General features: G+C 47.3%; 1 protein-coding gene across 1 annotated transcript in view; it reads right to left on the bottom strand.

Annotated features, from left to right (window-relative positions):
- ASPSCR1 (ASPSCR1 tether for SLC2A4, UBX domain containing) overlaps window positions 1-23,278 on the bottom strand; it is a 709,269-nt gene extending 685,991 nt beyond the window's left edge. The window contains exon 1 of the mRNA XM_086931183.1: window positions 23,169-23,278. Coding sequence (XP_086787309.1) covers window positions 23,169-23,258 — 90 coding nt within the window. The 5' untranslated portion in view covers window positions 23,259-23,278. The remainder of the gene's footprint in view (window positions 1-23,168) is intronic.
- Between the last annotated feature and the right edge of the window lie 1,450 nt (window positions 23,279-24,728).

The raw sequence follows: 24,728 nt of genomic DNA, 5'->3' as shown, positions 1-24,728 counted from the left end.
TGGGGTTAGTTGACAAAATGGAAATTCTACCGAGGGGTATTTCCGACCATTCTCCGATCTCCCTGTCGCTTGCCACCAGGGGGAAGAAGGGTGCGAGGACCTACCCACTGTATCCCAACTACTTGAGAATCCCTAAAATACGGAAAAAGCTCAAACAAGCCACTACACAGTACTTTGTCGAAAATGAGGGGACCGTCGCTTCGCCCTCTACCCTTTGGGAGGCCTACAAAACTGTCCTGCGGGGGGAGGCGATAGCAGCCATTACAGGTCACAAAAGGGATTCGAGAAGGGAGCTCACGGAGTTGGAGCTCACACTACACGACACAAATATCGCCCACATGTCCAACCCCACACCGGAGACAACACACCTGCTACAACTCCGCCAACAACAATACCATGATCACCTCAAGGCGACCGTCCACGCTCAACACAAGAACACGCTACACAGGGTGTACGATGTGGGAGATAAGGCCGGGAAAATGCTAGCATGGCTGGATAAGAGGGGAGGTAGCAATAAAGGCATACAGATGCTTTACACGCGCGATGGGGTACTACAGAAACACCCAGAACACATAGTGCAAACTTTGGCAAACCACTTTCAACACATCTACACCCCAGACCGCAACGTCAACACACAGACAGCGATGCTCTCCCTGGAAAATATTGACATCCCTACACTTACACCCGAAACGCGGAAGGACCTGGATGCTGACCTCTCGGAAGAGGCAATTCAGTCGGCAATCCTGTGCCTGCAATCGGGTAAAGCGCTAGGCCCCAATGGCCTACCTGTGGAATGGTACAAGGCGCTGGCTCCCACGCGGAGTAAACCACTGCTACACATGTATAACGAAAGTCTTGACAGGGCGATCCTGCCGCTTGACCAACGCATTGCCACTATTGTGGCGATCCCTAAACCGGGTAAGCCGCCGACTGCCTGCACCTCCTACCGCCCCATTTCCCTGCTCAATGTGGAGGCTAAAATCCTCGCCAAGATCATGGCCAGCCGACTAACACACCATCTTCACACACTGATCCATCCTGACCAATCTGGCTTTATGCCACACCGGAGTACGGCTATGAATTTGAGAAGGGTTCATGGGGTACTGGCACGCGCGCACCTCCTTAGTGAGCCTACAGCGATCCTTTCCCTTGACGCCACTATGGCCTTCGACTTAGTGGAGTGGGAATACCTGTTCGCGGTGCTCACCCGTATGGGCTTCGGGCCAAAATTTCAGGCGTGGATACGCCTGCTATACACACAGCCGGTGGCTCAGGTGGTTGCCAATGGACACATCTCGGCGCCTTTCCCACTGAAGAGAGGGACGAGACAGGGATGCCCTCTGTCCCCGCTGCTCTTCGCTCTGGTACTAGAGCCCTTAGCAATTCTAATCAGAACTACGCCACTGTTTCGGGGGATCACATGGACGGAAGGGTGGGAAGACAAGGTCTCCCTTTATGCCGACGACATGCTTATTTATATGGTAGACCCCGAGGCTGGCATTCCTGCCCTGTTGCAGCTTTGTGACACACACGGGGCGGCATCGGGCTACACGCTCAACTGGACCAAATCAGTGGTATACATGCTCCAGGGCCCGGCGCCATTGCTGCGAGAAAGTTGCCCCCTGACCTTAACAGCGTCCTCCTTTAAGTACCTGGGTATCCACATCACAAGAGACGCCACCGACTTCTATAATGCTAATCTGAAGCCCCCTCTAGAGCGTCTGAAAGCTGATGTCAAACACTGGGCGACTCTCCCCTTGACCCTCCTGGGCAGGGCGGCCTTATACAAAATGATGGCACTTCCCAGGTTTTTGTATGTTTTGGAGAACACCCCGCATTTGGTTGCGCCGCACTACTTTAAACAAATTGCAGCGCTGGTCTCCAGTCTCCTCTGGAACAATGGTCCGGCGCGTATTGCCCATGATAAGCTGGTGAGAAGTTGGTATGGAGGAGGGATAGCACTTCCCAACGTCCACCTATACTATTGGGCGGCCCAACTTAAGGTAGTCAACTTCTGGGTACATGCCTCGCGGGATGATCCGGCCTATAAGGCCGACTGGTCACAGTTGGGAACTGATGGAATGCTCTCAGTCCTGTATAATAAAACCCAAGTGAGGCGACTGGTTGGCCCAACACACCACACGGCGACACTATGGCACAAAGCACAGGCCCGACTAGGTTGGGCAGGCAAGCTTACCAAACTAACGCCACTATGGGATACCAAACAACTGGGTAATCTTAGAGCATATAGAGGGTTTACGCAATGGGATCGCATAGGGATCTCCACGGTGGGGGACCTATGGGACAAGGGCACAGTGATTCCTTTACCACAGCTTCAACAGCAGTATGGTCTGAGCCACACCGAAACATTCAGATACATTCAGATCAGCCACGCTCTACTCAAAGCGATTCCACAGGGCACTGATCTTCCTGAGTCATCCCCATTAGAGGACAGGCTCCTGACGGAATTTATGCCACAAAGCGCCACTTCCCTTACATATAAGAAATTAGTCAACAATCTGGTAGACCCCACACTGCAGCTCCAGGAGAGGTGGGTAAGGGAGATAGGGGAGGTTGATGAAACAGAGTGGAATGAAGCACTCGCTTCGCCGAAGGAAGTGGGCATATCAGCGAAATTCAGGCTTGTACAACTTAAAATCCTACATCGAGTCTATTACACGAGGACACTGCTACATAAGATTCACCGGGCGCCCCACCCGTTTTTCCTCAGGGGATGTGGGGAGGAAGGGACTCTATTCCACACCCTATGGGAATGTCCACTGGTACAGGAGTTTTGGAAGCAGGTTCTACGTACAGTTTCTCAGGCACTTAACATATCAGTCCTACCTGAACCTCGTAAATGCCTCTTGAACATTTGGGACCCTAATGACCTGGACCGATATGGGCAATTGTGGGTCACCCTGGCCATTACAGTAGCGAAGAGAGACATCGCACAGAGGTGGGGTGCACAGGAAATGCCTACGGCGACAAAGTGGGCCAAGAACATGGACATGTTAATGATAATGGAACGAGGCGTGCATGTACTTAGGGCGAGCCCTAGGAAATGGAATAAAATCTGGGCGCCCTGGAACAGCTATAGAGGGGACCTATGTGAACCTCTTCCGGAGGATGAAGTTCTGGACTCTGAGGAGGAGGAGGATTGAGGAGGGGACTGTTTTGTCTTTTGTGCATTGGGCTGTCGGGCACTCACTTCTATTTGGGTACCGAACTGTGCAGATCCTTTCACGTACTGCTTTAAGTGAAGGTGTACAACTGATTCAAATTAACTGATGACAACAATGTTTATTTATGTTTCTTAGTTCTTCTATTGATCACTTTTTCTGCTTTGATATTATCCATCTACATGTAACCATAACTCATTTTCACGTTTAGCTTTAGGGGTAACGCAATAAATGACACTGACAAGGCTTACTGTAGCCAATTGCGCAGCATGGAAACTGATTACTGATATGGCATTTACACGCAAGCATGAACCCCAGATATTGTAGCTTTTAACCAGCAAACATCACTCAATATTGTCAATACGACCTGTACTATGTTTAACTACATCCTTCTACAGTATTGTGTGTATTACTGATGGCTTTATATCAATAAAGATTTTCAAAAAAAAAAAAAGGGGGAGCCTCCACTGGTCTGGTGGTAGTTCACCGTAAGGCAGACGTGTCACTGCGGACTTGTGTGACCTAGTGTCTCAATCGAGCTCTTGACCTGGCTAAGTACTTTACTCCCCCTTAGCGAAGTGAGGCAAGATGATGTGTACCGATTGGTGAGGTGTTCCTACTAAATCTTGACTTTATTCTTGATTCTTTGCAGATTGTTTTCTTTCCTTGTTATTATGGATTCCTTTCATTTATTCTCCTTGTACAAAATGTATTTTATTCTGATTGTTTATTTCAATTGTCATTTGTTAGTTGAGAGTCTGCTATGATTAATGTATTCGGCCTGCCCTTTTGTTTAAGTTGTGTATGATTAAAAGGCATATGTTTTATATTCCATACATCTGAATTTGTTTTCTTGCCTTGCCTTTGGGGGTTGAGAGTTTGCCCCCTTAGGAAGTGAAAGATATACTCCATAAGCTTGGATTCGCCCTGGGGGAGTGTTGGTTATAATTTGGCCCAGGAAAAAATTGGGTTGCAAATCTGTTATTTTTGTGAGAAGCAGATATTACCCAGTCTCATTAGAAAGACCTGAATTCCAAACTAAGTGGCTCGTCAATACTGCCCCTGGCGCAAGTTTTACGCGCCAAACTCTCACCAACAATTGCCTATGGCAGCGAAGCACAGACGGGCAAGGATGCAAAGGTACTTGACAACACAGTTACAACATTGTATAGGGTTATCCATGGCTTGACCAAATGTACCTCGCCAGCACACAGTAGGCTAGAATTTGGCATACAGAAACAGTCTTTGGCAAGACAGGGGGCATACATTATCACCTGGGACATAGCCTGGAAATCTGCACCAGGAACTCTCAATCACTGTGGAAAGAGTTACAACACATATCAACAAGAGAGGGAGTGAAGAGGTCAGAAAAAGAGGTGGACTCACTATCCTCTGTGTGTCATACAACATCAAAAATAATCCACCCTAATAACCAGAATAATCCTATCCTTCCTAGGTTAGTTCAACATTCATGAGAACTGTGTGTCCCCTAGAGATGTATAGGGAAACACAATATTTTGTTAAAATAACCCTCATCCACCAAAAGGTCCCTTGGTGGCATGCTTCATCATCGGGTTCTTCCCGACACGCTGCCGGATGGGGTGTGCTACTACCAACGGGGACGTGGGAGCACTTAGAAGTGAAATGACACTATGTGTAATGTGAGAGTGGAGTGGTCTGAGTGAATAAGGTGCGATTAAAAATGACCTGGCTATGTGGAAACTAGAATGTAATACTCCTCTAGCTAGTATTGTTAAAAATAGGGAGTGGAGGCTGTATGCTATGATGGCTACTACCTCCTTAGAACATGTTTCAAAGCCATCCCCCTGGCTTCTCATCAGGACCAAAAAGAATGATCTCTACTCCACTCTAAGTAGAAAAACAACAATGTGGTCTGCCTAATTAGTTTAGTAGAATTTCCATGCACGTTCATAACATGTACCATATACTGTACTCAAATGGTATAGGGCTTTTAAAATAATATTATTATTACCGCACTACAGCCCCATGAGCTATAATCATGGAAGGGGAGGAGCGCCTGTAGTCACACATTCGTCAGCTGCTCTCTCACCCTGGTCAATTAATCAGAGCACCTCTGACGAATGTGTAAATGTATTTTTATTAACATATGTACTAATGATCTTATCTGTTTTACTGTATTGGTTTTTGATAACTATGCAAATAAACTATCAATCATTCTCTCAAGTGCTCGCACATGTCTGTATAATAACATACACAGTTGCACTCAAACAAATTGATGGTGGGACATAATGCCCGAAGGCCGCACTGATGTTATGCCAGGTTTCTCTTTCTTTCCCCCCAGTTCATCTGTTTATTGATGTGTGTACAAACGGCACCACTGCTGTGGAATAATGGATGTAATGCACAGACCTACCCAACCAGCGACTTGCAGCTGGTCATCCTTATAAGCACTCTTAAATATGCGCCCCTCTCCTCGCAGCTACCTGCTCAGTGCTACGTGCTGTACATCATATGACTACGTCTTGTAATGCTGCCTTAACATGCACCATGTATTGTATATAAGATTTGCAAAATCGCATAAATGTTTGTAACAAAATTCAATAAACGGATTTCAACAAAAAAGTATGCATGCAATTGCCAGAAGGGGGATAAAGGTCCTACCAGTAGAATGTTATAACTCTTGTAAATGGAAGACATTTATAATATGGTTTATGACCAATCATGCGGCTTCTACAAAAAGTACACTCCGAAACATTCTAACGTACGTGCCTTATTTAACCGATATATGACTTTCGTTTGCCACTGTCAGAGCGTACCTAGCAGCTTTGACCATTTACAAGAGGACTCAAAAAAATGGTGACTACTGATTACTAATATTGGTTGAAGAGAATGATTCCACCTACTTGAACACCAGTCCCAACATTGCTGCTGGACTTAGGACTCACAACAATAATGTATCATCTCTTTGATTCCTATTTTGTGCATTTCTTCAAAGACATAAGTAAAGTGGTATTTGTTAGAGAGAGCTACTTTACAGTGAGTGGATTGCAAGCCCCAACTATTTAGAAACCATTTATACAATTTTACATAGATAAGGTGGTATCAGTCAAAGGTCATACATAATGTTGCATCATCCCACAATCTGAATTAAACAGCTGAATGCCTAGAATTGTCAGAAAAAAATAAGAACCCCAAAAAAGGGTATTAACCAGACCTAGCAGGCCTTCTATGATAAACGTTTGGCTTTCTCAGGTCCACTTTAAAAAATGTTGGACTTGCCCTTCATGGTCCAAGAACAGGGTAAGCCTACTGACCTAGATGTATTGGTGGGCTGGTCCCATGGGCTATATGCTTTCGGTAAAATGCAAATTGTGCTGTATCCCGACACAGACAAAGGTCCACCTTGTGAAGCCTTGACACAAAACTTTGTGAGTTGGCCACTAGCAAACCTGATCAATCTACTGGATGTTTGCAGTTTGAGAAGTCCTTTGTAAAGAAGATATCAAACTCTATCAGCACATTCGAGTCCTTGGACAAACCCAAGCAGCATTAAAAAAAATTCTTCAACGGAAAGAAATTTCCCAGAGTCACCAGAGGCAGGGTACACTCCACTGGCTGGCCCCGGCCCTTCAGAGGCTGCTCCTATCATGGGCAGTCCCGCGGTGGAAACTCAACCTCTTTAAACCTTGAGGGTTAATTTTTCCTTCTCACTAGATCTTTCATCTGGTTGGGGCTCATCCTCTGGTCTCCAGACTGGTCCGAGGCATCCATTTTGTTTCTCCCCCAAGGCCAAATATTCACCTCTGTGGGACGTTTCAATCACTTTGATATTTCTTTGGAATGGCCCTCGAATTAATGTCTAAGAAATAACTGCCAAACTTCTTGCTCCTCTGCCTTGTTTCTTTTCACAGTGTCAGACATCAAAGAATTAGAGCTGAAAGGTAGATATTTTACACAGTCGAGTGGTGCCTTTACCTTGTCCAGGAAAACAAAAACAGCTTCAAGGCAAATTTAATATATAATTTTTCCTGAAAAAACCCAACTCTGTGTTGTTAACAGTTAGCCTTTATAAGAGGCTATCACAAGAGATCTGAGAACTTCTCTCTCTGGACATCTTCTCACTTTTTTAGTTTGACCATTTAAACCAGCTATAGCTCCCACTCTGCCTAGATGGGTACGGTGGATTCTTTAAAAAGTAGGTATTGATACTTACATCTTTGGAGCATATTCAGTCAGTGGAGCCATTGCCTTTAAATCATACTCCTTGGGTGCGAGTTTACAGGATATCATGCATGTCACAGAGTGACCTTCAGAGTCGACTTTATGCCAGCAAGTTAACCATTTTCGATCCCTGCTGAACAGCTTAAAATTTTCATAATCGCTTACGGTTCGGCCATAGAACAGGAACATTTCCAGGCTTTCGTGAAAAATAATTCTCAATTCCATTCAGGAAACGGAGGCATGGATTAAATCACCCTTGAGGTGAGCCTTTCCTTTGCAAACCGTGGGTGATTGCTTCTAAACTCAAACTCAGGGCATCTTTCTACCCTGTCGCTGCAGCACGAGTCCTCCCGCCGCCGCTTATTGACATCACCGCGGCCGCCGAGCGGAGGACTCGGACTCCCATCAACCCCTGCGGCAGGGCGCAGGCTGGTTCCGTCAGCACAGCGCCAGGAGGTGCTACAAAGGCAGCGAACCCCCCCGCTCCGCGGGACGCCGGGCGAAGCCCGGGCAAAGGGCGGGGCGTCTGTGGCCGTCCGGGGCTGGCAGAGGCTGGGCTGGGCCACCCCCTTTGGTTCCATCTGCCTACCTTCCCTTCGTGGATTAAAAGGCACTTTTGTATAGTACACTGTTTGTACTTCAATTTGTGATATGGGGGTAAATACTCCTGTCCAAACAAGATCCAGCTCCAGACTTAAAAAGAATGCTACAACCCCATTGCCCACCCTTACAGCGATCGATAGGATGCTACAGAAGACAATTGGTGTGGTTGTTTCTGCCATTGAGAACACGGAGAGACGCCTTTCGTTACCTCCAAATATGTGTCTCCAACAAATACAAACTGACACTACTTCGACACAGGCAGATAACTCTATTTCACTACTTGTGGACTCGTATATAGATCTCCCTAGGATTGCCAATAACTTTAACAACTCTAACAACTTATCCACACAAAATACCCTTTTGGGGTAACAACATAGCAATAGTAGTCTTTCACAAACACCAAATCTGCAGCTTGCTGATCTGAAGGCAGACTTCTCTCTCTCATTGAACTCTTCACTATTAGGGCCTGCATCTCAGGCTGATCCCCCCTAATGTACAGGTAGGATCAGCGGTGCCTCACATTAGCGAGGGTCCTTGCCGGTCAGGCACTGTTGAACAAACAAAGGCGCAGGAGACCCCCCTAACCATTGATATCATTACATCCGATTCAGCCAGTACACAAGCCCAAAATTATGAATCTATTACAGACAACACAAAAAGAAATAAGACTGAAACCTCAAAGAAAGGGAGGCAACAAAAAGCCCAAAAAATGACGGATTGCGCCTTATTTGATCCAGACGTACAAGTAGTTAAAGTATCAGTAAGACCTGATATTGCACCAAGGGCTCTTACCAAAAATACCAAAGATAATCATGTAGGGAAGGTCACCTCGGCTCCTATAGAAGAGGCTGAAGAATCAATGGTACATATAGAAAAAGTTGTCAAATCACTAATTCTCCCCCCCCTTGAAAGGATAAAAATGGTTGACAACAAATTGGAGAAACTTGAACAGCTAACCCTAGACAACTTTACCTCGTTAAAAAATCTGGTAAAACTTGAAGTTAGAGGCCAAATGAAGAATATGGTTCCCCCCTCAATGGATCCCGCTAAAATCACTATAGGACCCGTAGTAGGTCCAACTGCTAATAAAACTATAGGGGTAGGACTGCCAAAGGGCCCTAGTATTAATAAGCAACCAAACAAACAGACTAAAAAGTCTTCCGAAAAGATTACCCAGCACACCACACCCTGTATAGTAAAGGATGCACCTAAAATTGTTGCGTGCCCAAAAGATGTAGGAAACAATAAAGAGAAAGATGTCAGTAATACAAGAGCTCCCCTGGCCACGGTTGACCTACCACCGGAGTCATTACCATATGTTATTGTACTTACGGGTGTCCCTGAACTAAAAAATGGGAAACCTGAATCTTACCAAGACTTGAAGAACAAGGTGACATTCTGGTTGAATAATAATAGGCCAATCCCTAGACATTTGAATGGAGAGGTAATGTTCATTAGAAGAGTCAACTGGATAGGCAGAAAACCAAAAGATATCCAAGGGGACGCAATCATTGTCAACTTCAGAGATAGCAAAGTAGTGAGACTAATTTGTGAAGAATATCAGTATATGAATAAGGGCCCAATTTGCACGAAAGATCTCACTTATTTCTACAGTCCAAGGGTAATGCGACAGTATGGAAACCAGCACATCCCAACCCATAGGGTGATGTCAGATGGCTATGCTTCTAACTTCTGGGTGGCTACAAATAACCGATTTGCACCACTCTATGGGCTAGATGAAGTTTATTGACTGGGAGGTACACATGAAATAGGTGAATCTATACTAACAACAGATTACACCTATGTAAACAACTACAGGTGTAACTCAAGAGAAATAGCTAATCAGTCCACAGATCCCATTTTAATAAATAAGGGTGGAAACCTAAACTTAAATTTGCTAGCCCCCAAAACTAAAGAGAATATAAGTGGGATTAACCCCTTCGATGCGGATGACAAAGCCCGCTCGTCATGGGCGTTACCTGCGCTGCGCACATGACGAGCTGGCTTTGTCACATAACCCGCGATTTTCAAATTTCAGCGCGCAGCAGGAAAACCCGCTAGCGCGCATGCGGTTAACAACTCAACACTCATACTTACTAAGGACGAGGATAACTTTAAGATGCTAATAATATCCTGGAACATAGCCGGCATAGGGAAAAATATTCCTGATCCAGCTTGGCATGAGTATATCAATAGGGGGGGACTTTATTCTGTTCCAGGAAACCTGGGCCATAGAAAATGTTTTTAAAGTAGGGTATAGATCATTTTACATTCCAGCTAGTAATCTGAATAAAGGCAGACCGTCTGGTGGCCTGATAAGCTGGGCAAGAATAACATTAGGAATTGATGTTAAACAAATAGGTTGTAATAGTCCGGACATCCTGGCGATAAAATTTAGGGATGGAAAAGGCTGGCTGGTCTGTATTATTAATATTTATAACAGACCACAATCCCCTAATAAGGATTCAGAAACAGTAGTTCAGCTGGTTAATTTTATCTGCGGTCTAGACCACAAAACTAAGCTGATCATTGGAGCAGACTTCAATAGGAAGTTTGAACCAGTTGTGGGGTTAGAAGATATCTATGGGGAGGAAGATAGTGTTAATAATATCCCCCATATTGACACAAATAGTACTGCTGCTTGCTCAAAAGGAGCTTTGCAACTGCTAAAACTAACAATGGAACACGGTTTGCGCGCCTGTAATGGGCGACTTCTGTCAGATTGTCCTAGTAAACCTACCTTTAAAAGAGGTCGTTGTGCCAGCCACTTAGACTATATACTGGTCTCCATGTGCTTATGGCCAATGCTTCAAGATCTAAAGGTGGACAACCGTATTGAAAGTGACCACCTCCCCTTAGTTTTGTCAATCTGTGGGACACTATTTGCCCCCCCTAAGGGAGTTAAATCCCTGCAAGAACTCCCAGTCTGAGGACCCCTTAGAATCCAATAACCGCAGGTCCTTAAAATGGCCTGCGGTAATGGGCAATAAACGTATTATTAAGAAAATCTATGACTCCTATGTAACTCTAATGTCCCCACTTGTTGATAACAATGGAGAGGGCATTTCTTTAGTAGAGTTACATGTGAATTTGATGTCACAGCTTAGAGAGATCTTTTTAAAAGGTACTAAACAGTCACAAACTGGTCAGAAAAAACCTAATCTGAAGGAAGGCCGCTGGTATAATAAAGCTTGCCGCTATGCTAAAACCGAATTAATACAAGCTGTAAAAGATAATCAGGTTAATACTAGTAGAGAGAAAAGGATGCAGTATAAAAAGATCCTTGACCTTGCAAAAAGAGAATGGGATGGTAGAGTGTGGTCGGACCTGCTTTTAGTATGTAAAACAAAAGACCAATCCTCCTTCTGGAAGCTGATTGTGAGTGGATCCAAAGAAAGTAGTCCATCAAGGGATAGATTCCTTGAAGAAAGTGTCTGGGTCAAGCTTTTCTCATCCCTGTACTCGTGTGGTGGGGAAGATGAAGACGAATGTACATTAGGGAATCTAAAACCCAACCCGTCTATTACACCCTTAACATTTAGTTTGTCTGATACTATACTAGCCATCAATGCAGTCAAACAGGGCAAAGCTCCGGGCCCAGACAGAATACCTGGCGATCTTTGGAAACACAAAAACCTCCTTTGGGCCGCGTACATTAATCTACTTAGTAATACCATCCTAAGAGGGGCCCCAATACCGGAGACGTGGCGGAGTGACGAAATTGTAACCATCTTCAAGAAGGGAGACAGACTTAATCCTGCCCACTATAGACCAATTAGTCTTTTGGACGTACTCCAAAAGATTTTTGCACGTCAACTTTTACACAAGCTTAACACTTGGATTGAAGATAACTCTATTTTAACAAAATATCAGGCAGGATTTAGAGCTAACATTAGCACAGTGGATCAAGTTTTTAGATTTTTATGTTTAGTATGGAAATATATTAACATAAGGAACTCCCATTTATATGTAGCCTTTGTGGACCTCAGGGCCGCTTTTGATTTGGTCCCGAGAGGCAAACTATGGAAATCATTAAGAGATATGGGAGTCCCCGGTGACATACTACACCAATTAATGAGGCTGCATGAGGGGAATTATGCAAGAGTAAGGTGGGGACCCAATGGGGAACTGACGGAAAAAATTGACATAAAGAGAGGGGTAAGGCAAGGCTGCGTTATGGCGCCAAATCTCTTTTATCTTTATGTCAATGACATCCCTGACACCCTCTTGGGCTGTGAGCATGACCCTCCCAAGTTGAGTGGACAAGCCGTTCCGGCACTACTATTTGCGGATGATACGATTTTAATCTCCCAGACCCCCAAAGGATTACAGAATTTATTAAATAAATTTCATTCGTACTGTTTGGACAAAAATCTTGAAATTAATTCTTCTAAAACTAAAATCATGTCCATCAGCCCACATAAAGGTTTTTTTAAAGTTTTTAGCGTAAATAAGGAGAATATTGAACAGGTCCAAAATTTTAAATACTTGGGTATTAGCCTCGACTCCAAAATGAACTGGATATCCCAGATAGAAAAGTCTCGGCTACTGCTAATACAAAGCCAAGCTCCTATAATAAGGAAGCACAAAAATAGCTTCCTCAAGGCAGTATCACCTGCCATTGACCTATTTAAGTATAAAGCTCAATCTGTTGCCTTATATGGCGCAGAACTGTGGGGCCATGTAGCCAGAGACTCTTTTTCACTACAGGACAATAGCTTCTTTAGACAACTTTTAGCTGTCCCAGGCTGTACTCCTTTAATTCCCCTATTTTGGGATCTAAATGTACGACGTTCCGATGATCATGCCTCCTTACGCCCGCTGCTCATTTGGGTTCGTCTTTGGTCCACTGATGAACTAGTGGACTATAGAGCAGCATTAAAGGAAATCTTACAGATAAAAAAACATTGTTAGAGTAAGCTGGCTATTGCATATCGAAAAATGGTTTCTAAAATTAGGTTTATATAGCTTTTGGACAGATCCCGATTCCCTAACTCATGGTTCAAAAAAGTTATTGAAGGCACGATACTGGGAATACATTCATAGTTATCCACTTCAAAACTCTAAAATCGGGAAATTGACACTTAAATTCTTCGATGTTAAAAGCGAATGTAAATTTGAATGTTTTATGGATGAAATTTTACCATCAATGGCAAAATCACTGTATCTAAAGTACCGCTATGGTATTCTACAACTAAAATCTAGGACTTCTAAGTGGGTGTGTAAGACAGAGCCTACGAATAAAAGTGATTCTGACCATTGTGAACTCTGTGACATGGGCATTAAGGAAGATGAGGCCCATGTCATATTTATATGCTCTGCATATCTGCAAGCAAGGAGTAAGTGGATCAAGCCTATCTGCCTCCTTCTAGGCTTTCGGAAAATCAAAGAGGGGGAAAGAGTATTCAAAGGGGATACTTCACAGACCATTGTATTCAGTTTGAGTCGGTTCCTTCTTGCAGTAGCAATAGTTAGGAAGAAAAAAGGTCTAAAAATGTAACAGTATCCTTAGTTTTGCTCCAACTGACAGTATAACGAAATAAATTGCACTGGTATTAGAGCAGTCCCCACTTACTCTAGCCCAAATTATCCCCTGTAAAATGCTCCTTGATTCTTTTTTAACATTTTATAATAGAAAGTATTTACTGTATTAATCCATTTTTTTAACTATGAATTACCTGATTGTTTTAGAATTTCAAATCCCCTATAAACTTGATCATTTTGGCTAATCCTTTTTTTACATCTTAATAGCTCAAGCACCCATGTATGTCTTAAATAGCTTTTACTCGGATTATTAGCACATGATGTATATGTTGATGTTTTTAATTGTATTGTACTCTTTTATGGTTATTTTAACCGAAATAAAGATCTAATGAATAAATAAACCACCCTTGTATTGCTTAGATGCCTAATGAATCTGAAAGAGACACGTTAGTGATAGATTCCTTACCTTAGAATATCCCCAGGCGTCAGACTGGATCCGGAAATTTTTGCGTAGCAATACCCCTGCGCGTCGGCAGGCGTCGTCTGCGGCTCCGCGTCTGTCGTCGGCGTCGTTAGCGCCGGAATGACGTCGTCGGAGTACTTAGACGCCGCCCATGTGCTCTGACATCAGTTCTTCTTTTTTCCGCGCCAGCTAGCACAGATCCGGAGAAGCTCTACCCCTAGTCATTTTTTGACTAAACTTTTGATCTTTTTGATCATTCTTTTTCTTCAAGTCTTCGACTCTATCGGTGCCGGTAGGGATGCCTGGGTTCAAGCCCTGCTCGAAGTGCGACCGACTGATGTCGGTCACGGACCCTCATCGCCGGTGCCTGAAGTGCCTAGGTCTCGACCATGACGATCGAACCTTCTCCGACTGCCGGGCCCTGACGTTAAAGGCTAGGCAGGAGCGGTCCCGCAAGCAGCTCGAGCTCCGGCAGTCGGCCCCGCGCCACTCCAGGTCCCGGTCCCACGGGAGGCCGATGGACAGGTCGCAAGGTCGGAGTCATCGCAGCTCCAGGAGTGGACACCGGTCGTCAGGCTCCAAGTCCTCAGGTAAGAGGCATGAGAGGTCGGAGAGACGTCATCGTTCCTCCGACCCACCCGGACGCTCGCACGATGCGGCCAGGGGCTCGGGCGACACCGCCCACGCGGCTCCACGGGAGTCGCAAGCGTCGCCGCCTGCTCCACACCTTCGGGTCCCTGGGCACGGCGCGACGCCGGAGGAGATCGAGCTGTACCTCATGGCCATGAGGTCCCTCCCTCCTCAGTCGGGTTCTTTGGCGCCTTCAGGCCCAACGGTCCAGTCTGGAGGCCCTAGCGGGTCGGGTGCTCCGGCCCCGACGCCACCAGGTGCTTCGGCCCCGGCGCCGCCGGCGACTTCGGTCCCGGCGCCGCAGGACCTCACTGGATCCGCTTCCGGATCCGGGTCGTCGCCGGTCGACCTTCCAACCTCGCCGGCGCCGGCCCCAGGGGTGTCGCCCCGGCGCCCGCTGTGGACGCCGACCCCAATGTCCCCTACGGTCCGACTCTGGCGCCACTTCCGACGGCCTATGGAGATTTTTATTTCCACGAGGAGGCCCCGTCTGCTAATCCTGTTTTACAGGTAACGGGTGACGAGGAGGATTGGGAGGGGTCGGAGGACCCTCTGGCACTGAGTGCCAGTCTCAACAGGACTGGACATATGAGCTTGGGGAGGCCAGTGGTCTTGACACATCGCCAGACACTGGATTTACCTCACCTCCGACTGCGGCTTCGGAGGAGGGGTCTACATATAGTGTAGTGTTGACGAAGGCAGCCAAGGCCTTACACCTTGAGCTCCCCGTCGCGGCCGTGAGGACTAACCTCCTCACTGAGGTCCTCAAACCGCAGTCAAGCTCCAGCGAGCCTCTGCTGCCGTTCAATGAGGCCTTATGTGACGTTCTTGTGGGCACTTGGTCCAAGCCCGCCACAGGCCCGCCAGTGGATAGGAACGTGGCCAGACGCTACCGCCCGGCCCCGGGCAACCCATGCTTTTTGTCCACCGATCCAACCCCCGAGAGCCTGGTCATCCAGGCCTCTAATTCCCAGACTGCATTCCCGTCGGCCCCGTCCGACAGGGAATCCAAGAGATACGAACAGTTCGGGAAGACGGTGTTCTCGTCTGTAAGCTTAGGGCTGCGGTCTGTTAATACCGCCTGTCTCTTGGGCCGCTACACCCACACTCTGTGGGACACGGTTGCGGAGGTGCTGCCACAATGCCCGGAGGAGGTCCGGGCTAAACTCGCCCAAACCCTTGCGGAGGGCCGAGATGCAGCACGCTATTTCATCCGGTGTGGGCTGGATACAACGGACTCACTGGGCAGGGCAATGGCAACGACGGTGGCGGTTCGACGCCACGCCTGGTTGAGGTCTGCCAACTTCTCGGCCGATGTCCAGGCCACACTTCTGGACATGCCGTTCGATGGCCGTCGCCTCTTCGGCGACAAGGCAGACCATGCGCTGGAAGGTTTTAAGGATTCCAGGGCTACAGCCAAGTCCTTGGGCCTCTCGGCCCCACGCCAGCAAACGGGTGCCTTTCGTTCCTTTCGTGGCCACGGAAGGGGCACCGCCACACGTGCTGCCAGGCACGCGCCGTAAAATGTTCAACAGCGTGGTGGTGGCCGTGGAAACTGCTGTGGCGGTGGTCGGGGTCAACGGCGAGGCCAGTCCACACCTCCCTCCACAGCAACTGCCTCAAAACCTTCCTAGACCGAGTTTTCAGACCCATGTGACGCCTGTGGGAGGCAGGGTTCGCCATCACCTCTCCCACTGGCGCACTATCACGTCAGACAGGTGGGTGCTGCAGATCGTCCGAAGGGGCTACTCCCTCCCCTTCGAGGCGACCCCACCATCCATGCCACCACAATGCCTCCACGTGTCGGGGGATCACTTGCAACTTCTGCAAGAGGAAGTCATGGCCCTCTTGGCCAAGGGGGCCATCGAGCGCGTTCCTGGGCCAGAAGTAGGGTGTGGATGTTACTCCCACTACTTTCTGGTACCCAAGAAGGGCAAAGGGGGCCTACACCCTATCTTGGACCTACGGAACGTCAACGGCTTCATCCGGAAGGAGAAGTTCAAGATGCTGACTTTGGCTCAGGTCCTAGCTGCCCTGGACCCGGAAGACTGGCTGGTAGCGTTGGTCTTGCAGGACGCTTATTTCCACATCCCCGTCCTCCGGCCCACCAGCGTTACCTGCGGTTCACGGTAGGCCAAGAGCACTTTCAGTTTACTGTGCTCCCCTTCGGCCTTACCAGCACCCCACAGGTGTTCACGAAGGTGATGGCGGTGGTCGCAGCTCATCTGTGCAGGTTAGGGGTGTCAGTCTTCCCCTACCTAGACGACTGGTTGTTGAAGGCGGGCTCACCCCAGACAGTCGTCAGCCACCTCCAGACTACGGCCGACCTCCTGCATTTGCTGGGGTTCTCCATGAATGTGCCGAAGTCGCACCTGTGTCCCTCTCAGAAGCTCCTCTTCATCGGAGTGGTTCTCGACTCGGCGCAGTTCCGGGTTTACCCTCTCGAACAGCGGGTTCGGGATATACAGGCTCTGATTCCCATCTTTCAGCCGTTATCCCGAGTCTCGGTCAGGTTGACGCTGCGGCTTCTGGGGCTGATGGCCTCCTGCATCTTTCTGGTGCATCACGCCAGGTGGCGGATGCGGGCTCTGCAGTGGGACCTGAAGTTTCAGTGGGCCCAGCATCAGGGCAACCTGTCCGATCATGTCTTGATCTCGGAGGGCACTGCGAGACAACTGCAGTGGTGGCTCACGGACCGCGATTGGGTCAGTGGCAGATCACCCTCCCTAACCCCCCCCTCCAGAGCACGTGGTTGTGACGGACGCGTCCCTCCAGGGCTGGGGAGGCCACGTGGGAGAGGCGGAGATCAGAGGCCTCTGGTCTCCGGCGGAGTCCCGGCTCCATATCAACCTGTTGGAGCTGCGGGCGATTCGTCTAGCACTGATGGAATTCCTCCCCTCTGTCCGGGGGAGTGTAGTGCAGGTGTTCACGGACAACACCACCGCCATGTGGTACTGCAACAAATAAGGCGGGTGGGGTCGTGGACCCTATGCCAAGAGGCTCTGCGCCTCTGGCAGTGGCTGGAACATCAGGGAGTGACCCTGGTGGTTCAACACCTGGCAGGCTCTCTGAATGCCAGGGCGGACGAACTCAGCCGTCGGTGCATGATGTATCACGAATGGCGTCTGAACTCGGACGTGGCGCAAGGCCTCTTTCAGCAATGGGAGAGCCTTGGTTAGATCTATTCGCCACAGAAGAGAACACGCAATGTCATCAGTTCTGCGCGTTGGAATTTCCAAGGCGGCACTCACTCGGAGACGCTTTTAGTCGCGAGTGGAGTTGCGGTCTATTGTACGCCTTTCCGCCTATACCACTTCTGCCCAGAGTGCTGAAGAAGATCAGGCGCGACCGGGCCCAGGTTATCCTTGTGGCTCCAGACTGGGCACTAAGATACTGGTATCCCGAGCTACTCAGCATGTCAGTCGATCCCCCGATTTGTCTGCCTCTTCGGGAGGACCATCTGTCGCAGCAGCAGGGGGCGGTCCTGCACCCGAACCTGTCCAGTCTCCACCTACAAGTTTGGAGATTGAGCGGCGGCAGTTGAGGCCATTTGACTTGCCTCCCGAAGTCTGTGATATCATTCTGGCAGCCAGGCGTCCCTCCACAAAGTCGCCTGCAGGTGGAACAGATTTGTGGCATGGTGCACAGCAAAGGCTGTGGACCCTCTCTCTGCACCCCTTTCTGAAGTTCTACTCTTCCTTCTTTCCCTTGCCCAGCAGGGCTCTGCTCTGGGCACTCTTAAGGGGTACCTTTCTGCTCTTTCCGCCTTCTTACGGCTACCTGATCAGCCTTCCTTATTCAAGTCCCCCATTGTAAATAGATTTCTGAAGGGCATCACACACATGTTCCCTCCTGTTCATTTTGTGATGCCCCAGTGGGACTTGAATCTTGTACTCACTTATCTAATGTGTGCTCCCTTTGAGCCACTCCATAACTGTCCTCTCCGTCTTCTTACGCTGAAGACTGCTTTCCTGGTTGCCACCACCTCTGCCAGGAGAGTGAGTGAGCTCCAGGCTCTTTCTTCTACTCCACCTTTCCTCTCTGTTCATCCAGACAAGGTGGTGTTGCATACACGACCTTCCTTTCTGCTCAAGGTTGTCACGGCCTTCCACATCAGGCAGTCCATCACCTTGCCCACCTTCTTTCCGCCTCCACATCCCTCGAAAGAGGAAGAGAGGCTCCACCGTCTGGACCCAAAACGTGCGCTCTCTTATTACTTGGATCGCATAAGCCAGTTCCAGGTGGATGACCAACTCTTTGTTGGTTACGTGGGCGCGAAGAAGGGAAAGGCGGTACACAAGAGGACCATTTCACGGTGGATCATCTTGTGTATTCAGGTATGTTACTCCATGGCTAAAAGGAGCCCCCTGCTGGAGTGCGGGCTCATTCCACTCGTGCCACGGCAGCAACAACTGCCCTGGGCCGAGGAGTCCCCTTACAGGACATTTGTCAGGCAGCTACGTGGGCCTCGCTGCACACGTTCGCAAGACACTACTGCCTGGACAGTCAAGTCCAGAGGGATGGCTTCTTTGGCCGTTCCATCGTCCAGGAGTTCTGGTGTGATATTGGTTCGCAGACCCACCACCGGGGTTGGTATTGCTGGGGTATCTATTCTAAGGTAAGGAATCTATCACTAACGTGTCTCTTTCAGATGCACAAGTTACTACTTGTGTAACGATATATCTGTAAGAGACATTAGTTAGTGATAGATTCCTTACCGACACACCCATCCTCCCCGTTCTGCGAACCGATATCTAGGGTTAAGGTCATCTCCTTTTAGGGCCCTAGTTTCATGGCACCAGTGTTGGTTCTATCATAGCTCTGCCTATCTGGCGCAGAAAAGCTGTGAATCAGAACAAACGTCAGCGCGCATGGGCGGCGTCTAAGTACTCTGACGACGTCATTCCGGCACTAACGACGCCGACGACGACGGACGCGGAGCCGCAGACGACGGCTACCGACGTGCAGGGGTATTGCTACGCAAAAATTTCTGGATCCAGTCTGACGCCTGGGATATTCTAAGGTAAGGAATCTATCACCAACTAATGCAGAGGTCTTCAATCTGTGGGGCGCGACCCCCAGGGGGGTCGTGGAGTCCTGGGAAGGGGGTCCCAGATTCTGTCAGAGCGTGCAGTTCCTTTGCCTTAGTGGCGTCGGGACAATTGAGGGTGCTCACGCGGAGGCCTAATTCACACCGAGGTGTGAAAAAACATCCAAGCCTCATTAACAAGTAATGTGAAGTACTCCGGCGTGGGCTTTGGTGTGTCTCTGAAGCTGTTTCAGCCAGCCTCACATACACAAGGGGGGGGGGGAGGGGCGAGGTGGGGTGGCTGGGGGAGTCACATAATTTGCATATTGGCCCCAGATAGACAGAGTGAAGCAGGGCGGGATCTTTGTTTTTCTTTTCAGCGTGCCATATGCAGACTTTCTGTGCCGTCTGACCCGACCCTTAGAGTGTTGAATGGGGGAGGGGGGTCATGGTCGAGGGTGTTGGTATGCCTTCCTAAACACCCACAGATTACTTACCTCCGATTGCTGTAAAAAAACGCTTCGCAGCTCTTGCCTTCCGATCCCATAAGTTTCAGGAACAGGGGCACAATGTCCATTCTACCGATCCCGGGCTTTTTACGGTCAGCAGAACGCTTCTTGTGCCGTTTACTGTGGAACCCGGGAGACGACCCAACCCTGCGACAGGATGTTACCAGCCAGCAGCAACAATTTGGTAGGGAGGAGTGATAAATGTGCAGCTGGCAGATCGCAGCTAAGTTTTTCAGAGATCGAAAAACTCCTGTCATTAATTTAGGTAATGCATATTCATTGCAAAACTGAAATACCAAACTTGTGTAACATTTTTTTTTACAACAAAATTCATTTCTAATTTACAGAACAAAAGGGTATATACAGGCTGACACTGAGATAAGACAGCTGTTTTTTGGTATAGATGACCATCTGAATCGTATTAAATATGAAAGGAGTGGATGGATGAAGGGTGGATGGATGAAGGATGGATGTATGGATGAAAGAGTGGACGGATGAAGGATGGATGGAAGGATGAAAGGGTGGATGGATGTATGGATGGATAAAAGGTTGCATGAATGATGCATGGATGGATGTGTGAAAAGGTGGGGAGATGAATGATAGGTGGGTGGATGGATGAAAGGGTGGGTGGATGGATGAAAGGGTGGGTGGATGAAGGATGGATGTATGGATGAAAGGGTGGATGGATGCATGGATGGAAGGATGAAAGGGTGGATGGATGAAGGATGGATGTATGGATGGAAGGATGAAAGGGTGGATGGATGAAGGATGGATGGATGTGTGAAAAGGTGGGTGGATGAATGATGGGTGGGTGGATGGATGGAAGGGTGGATGGATGAAGGATGGATGTATGGATGGAAGGATGAAAGGGTGGACGGATGAAGGATGGATGGATAGAAGGATGAAAGGGTGGATGGATGTATGGATGGATGGATAAAAGGTTGCATGGATGAATGATGCATGGATGGATGTGTGGAAAGGTGGGGGATGAATGATGGGTGGATGGATAAAAGGGTGGATGGATGAATGATGGATGTATGGATGGAAGGATGAAAGGGTGGATGGATGAAGGATGGATGTATGGATAAAAGGTTGCATGGATGAATGATGGATGGATGTGTGGAATGGTGGGGGAATAATGATGGGTGGATGGATGGATGAAAGGGTGGGTGGATGAAGGATGGATGTATGGATGAAAGGGTGGATGGATGTATGGATGGAAGGATGAAAGGGTGGACGGATGAAGGCTGGATGTATGGATGGAAGGATGAAAGGGTGGATGGATGAAGGATGGATGGATGAAAGGGTGGATGGATGTATGGATGGATAAAAGGTTGCATGGATGAATGATGGATGGATGTGTGGAAAGGTGGGGGATGAATGATGGGTGGATGGATGGATGAAAGGGTGGGTGGATGATGTATGGATGTATGGATGAAAGGGTGGATGGATGAAGTATGGATGGAAGGATGAAAGGGTAGATGGATGAAGGATAGATGGATGGATGTGTGAAAGTGTGGGTTGATGAATGATGATGGATGGATGTGATGGGGTCTAACAGGTGCATTTATGGTTGTCAAAAGTTGATGATGAGGAGTACCAGTTTCTAGAAACTTTTTTCGGAAAGGGGTCCTTATGCCTATAAAGGTTTAACAAGGGGGTCTCGGCATCAAAAAGTTTGAAGACCTCTGAACTAATGTCTCTTACAGATATATCATTACACAAGTAGTAACTTGTGCTTCTTGCAATGTATTTTCAGACATATGTTGTATTGATCTCTTTACTTCTACCCGCTTATTAGTTTTATGTTTGGTTAAGCGGCGCAACTAATTACTTTAGTTTCAAATCAAACTGAAAAGATTTATGTGCCTGATGAAGTCCTAGCAGAAAGAAGCAGAAGTTCTACAAGGGGGTCACACATGTTTGTAGTCTATACTGGATGTCTATTGGTTCACGGTTTTGTGTCATGGAAGTTTATGTTTTTTTTTCATTTAAGATCAATGAGCCTTGTACTTATTTTATTATGCCGTCTTGTTTTATTGTCAGACCAGCTGACTCCTGTTAAATAAGAGCAAGAAGGAGAATGCATAAAACTCGCCTCTGTGTCTTTCATAGGATTGAAAATTCTAGCTCATGAATGCTTGAAAACTTTAGATTATCCTTGCATAACATTAAAATAAATATTAAACGGGTGAACGCTACTCTGTATGATTATAGGGACAGAGTTGGTATGGCACTTAATATTCATCTACAGAGAATAACATATATTGTAATAAAACAATCTTGCATATCTGGCTTTATGTAGAAGAATGCTGCGAACTAAAATTAGTGTCAGGCAACCATATCGAGGATAGTCGGGGAGCCGTTGTTGCGAAGTTTCTGAATAAGCTCGATCTCGTTTACAAAGTGTCATTCCTTGTTCATTCAAATAAATCTCCCCTTAAATTATTAACTTCAGTGACTTAAACGATTTAAATCAACTTCTCATATATCAGTTGTTGCCTCACGAGAGGCAATACATTGATACGAACGTACGGGTCAATCTACTCGCTTTATTTCCCCATAACGAAATACCTCTATCGCGTTGAGGTTTTTTGGTGCGCAGGGTCACCGTAGACGGGTGGGAAAGTGCAATATCGCAGAAAGAAGCCTTTACGGTGGGGTGCATCTGATGGGGCGAAGGGAACCATGTCAATAGTAAATTGTAATTAGACTACAAATCCAACAAGCGTACCAATTAGTTGTGGAACACTTCACTGGGGATCAGTATCACTTGGAAGCATTCTCATTTGTATGAAGGATTAAAAAAAAAAGTCAGTTCCAAATAACAGCTTCATACAGTGACAAGTAAAACCAAACCAAGGTGGCGCAGGAAAAAATGACTCTCCGCTCTAGTTTACCTTTCGTTCTCGTTACCCATACAAATAAATACAATTCAAACCATTTCAAGATGGCGCCGATAGTGGGGGAATTTGAGACTGGTCACGCTTTTTTCCTGGAATTTGCACCTGATGAGACCCACTGCCCCTACAGCAACCCTCAAAACACGCCCACCATCTCGGTACCTGCAGTAGGACGGTGCCCGCAGACACCTTCACGGTAACTCGTCGCCCATTCGGGGCCAAAACCGACACCGCTGACCCGGTGGTAGCCATCTTAATGACGTGCTTCGACAATGAGCGACGTTTAAGTGTAGGGGGTGGGACCGCTGGTGGAAGGCAGGTGGGTACTGGGATGGGTAGTGCCAACAGTAGGTTAAAATATGAAAACCGAAAGCCCTTGTATCCTTCAATTTACTTGTATTGAATAGTAAGACGTTGGGAGAGTGAGAAAGCGAAAATAGCATGATTTTTTAATTACAAAAACTGCGAGTCTCTCACTTAAATGGGGCTACTGACATTCAGGGCTTTGCACGCTCTGTGTTGGGAGGGGGAGGGGGGGGGGGGTCGGCCGGCTGTAGCGACGTCCTTACTCTACTGGTAAAAATAAACATTGGGAATTTCTTAACAACTGTAAAGACTATTAAAGTTGTATATGTCTGGGAGGCAGTTTCGATTTAATTTCACCTGTTTTACTTGTTGCTATTGCCTAAAAGTATTTTTTCCAGGATGTTATAATTGTAGGCTTTTTTCCTGGAACATTTTGATTCCACATGTTACTCATTTATAGAACTGAATTACCTCTAGGTGTCTGTAAGTTCAAGTTGTGGGTGTGATTGTGACAGGCCTTGATAGAGAGCTCTGGAGCTTTTTATTTATTTTTTATTTTAAAAGTTTTATATAGCGCTAACTTGACCTGTAGGTATCAGAGCACTTTACATACGCACTGTAAAAACAGAAGGAAATTGCATTACATAGTAGGAAGGCAGTAAGGAAGCAAAACAGAGATTAAAAAAAACTACAACATGAAAAATAGGTAAACAATGCAGGGGAGGGGGCGAAAACAAACAAAGGTGGCTAACACAGTCCGGTCACCAACCATCCTTGAATGTCAAGAGAGAGAGGAGTGAACTCGGATATTGAAGTCTAGGTTAGTTGACGTTGGTCAGGAAAGTATTTGTTAATAAGACGGAGTTTCAGGTCCCTTTTTGAAACAGGAGAAGGAGCGGTTGCATCGGAGGACTCGAGGGAGAGCGTTCCACATCCTGGGAGCGTTTCCAGAAAACGATTGGTACTAGGTGGTTTTCTTTTTCAGTTTCTAAGGGATAAGAAGGAGTGAGTTGGAGCTTCTCCGAGTTCTGGATTGACCTGCTCTTACCAGTTTGTTGTTCAGATAGTTGGGGGCCGGAGAGTGAAGGGTTTGGTGTGGGATGCAGGCCAGCTTGTAAATACGCCTCCCTTCCATGGGAAGCCAGTTGAGGGAGTTGAGAGCTGGAGTGATGTGTTCAAATCGTTTTACTCCAGATATGAGTCGAGCGGCCATGTTCAGCACTGCCCTAAGTGGGGCTAGGTGAGCTTTTGGAATCCCTGTTAGGATGGAGTTCCCGTATTCGATTTTAGATTGAACTACTGTCTTAAGGTCATCATGGGGAAGAAAAGGTTTCAATTTCTTTAGGTGTTTTAGTGAGAAAAGAGCTCCTTTTGCAGTGTTTTTGATGTTGGCCTCCATTCTTAAGTTCTTGTCAA

The sequence above is a fragment of the Lissotriton vulgaris genome, chromosome 7 (assembly GCF_964263255.1).
Source record: "Lissotriton vulgaris chromosome 7, aLisVul1.2, whole genome shotgun sequence".
NCBI lineage: Eukaryota > Metazoa > Chordata > Amphibia > Caudata > Salamandridae > Lissotriton > Lissotriton vulgaris.
The sequence above is the reverse complement of the archived record's forward strand: the minus strand, read 5'-3'. Positions and strand labels throughout refer to the sequence as shown.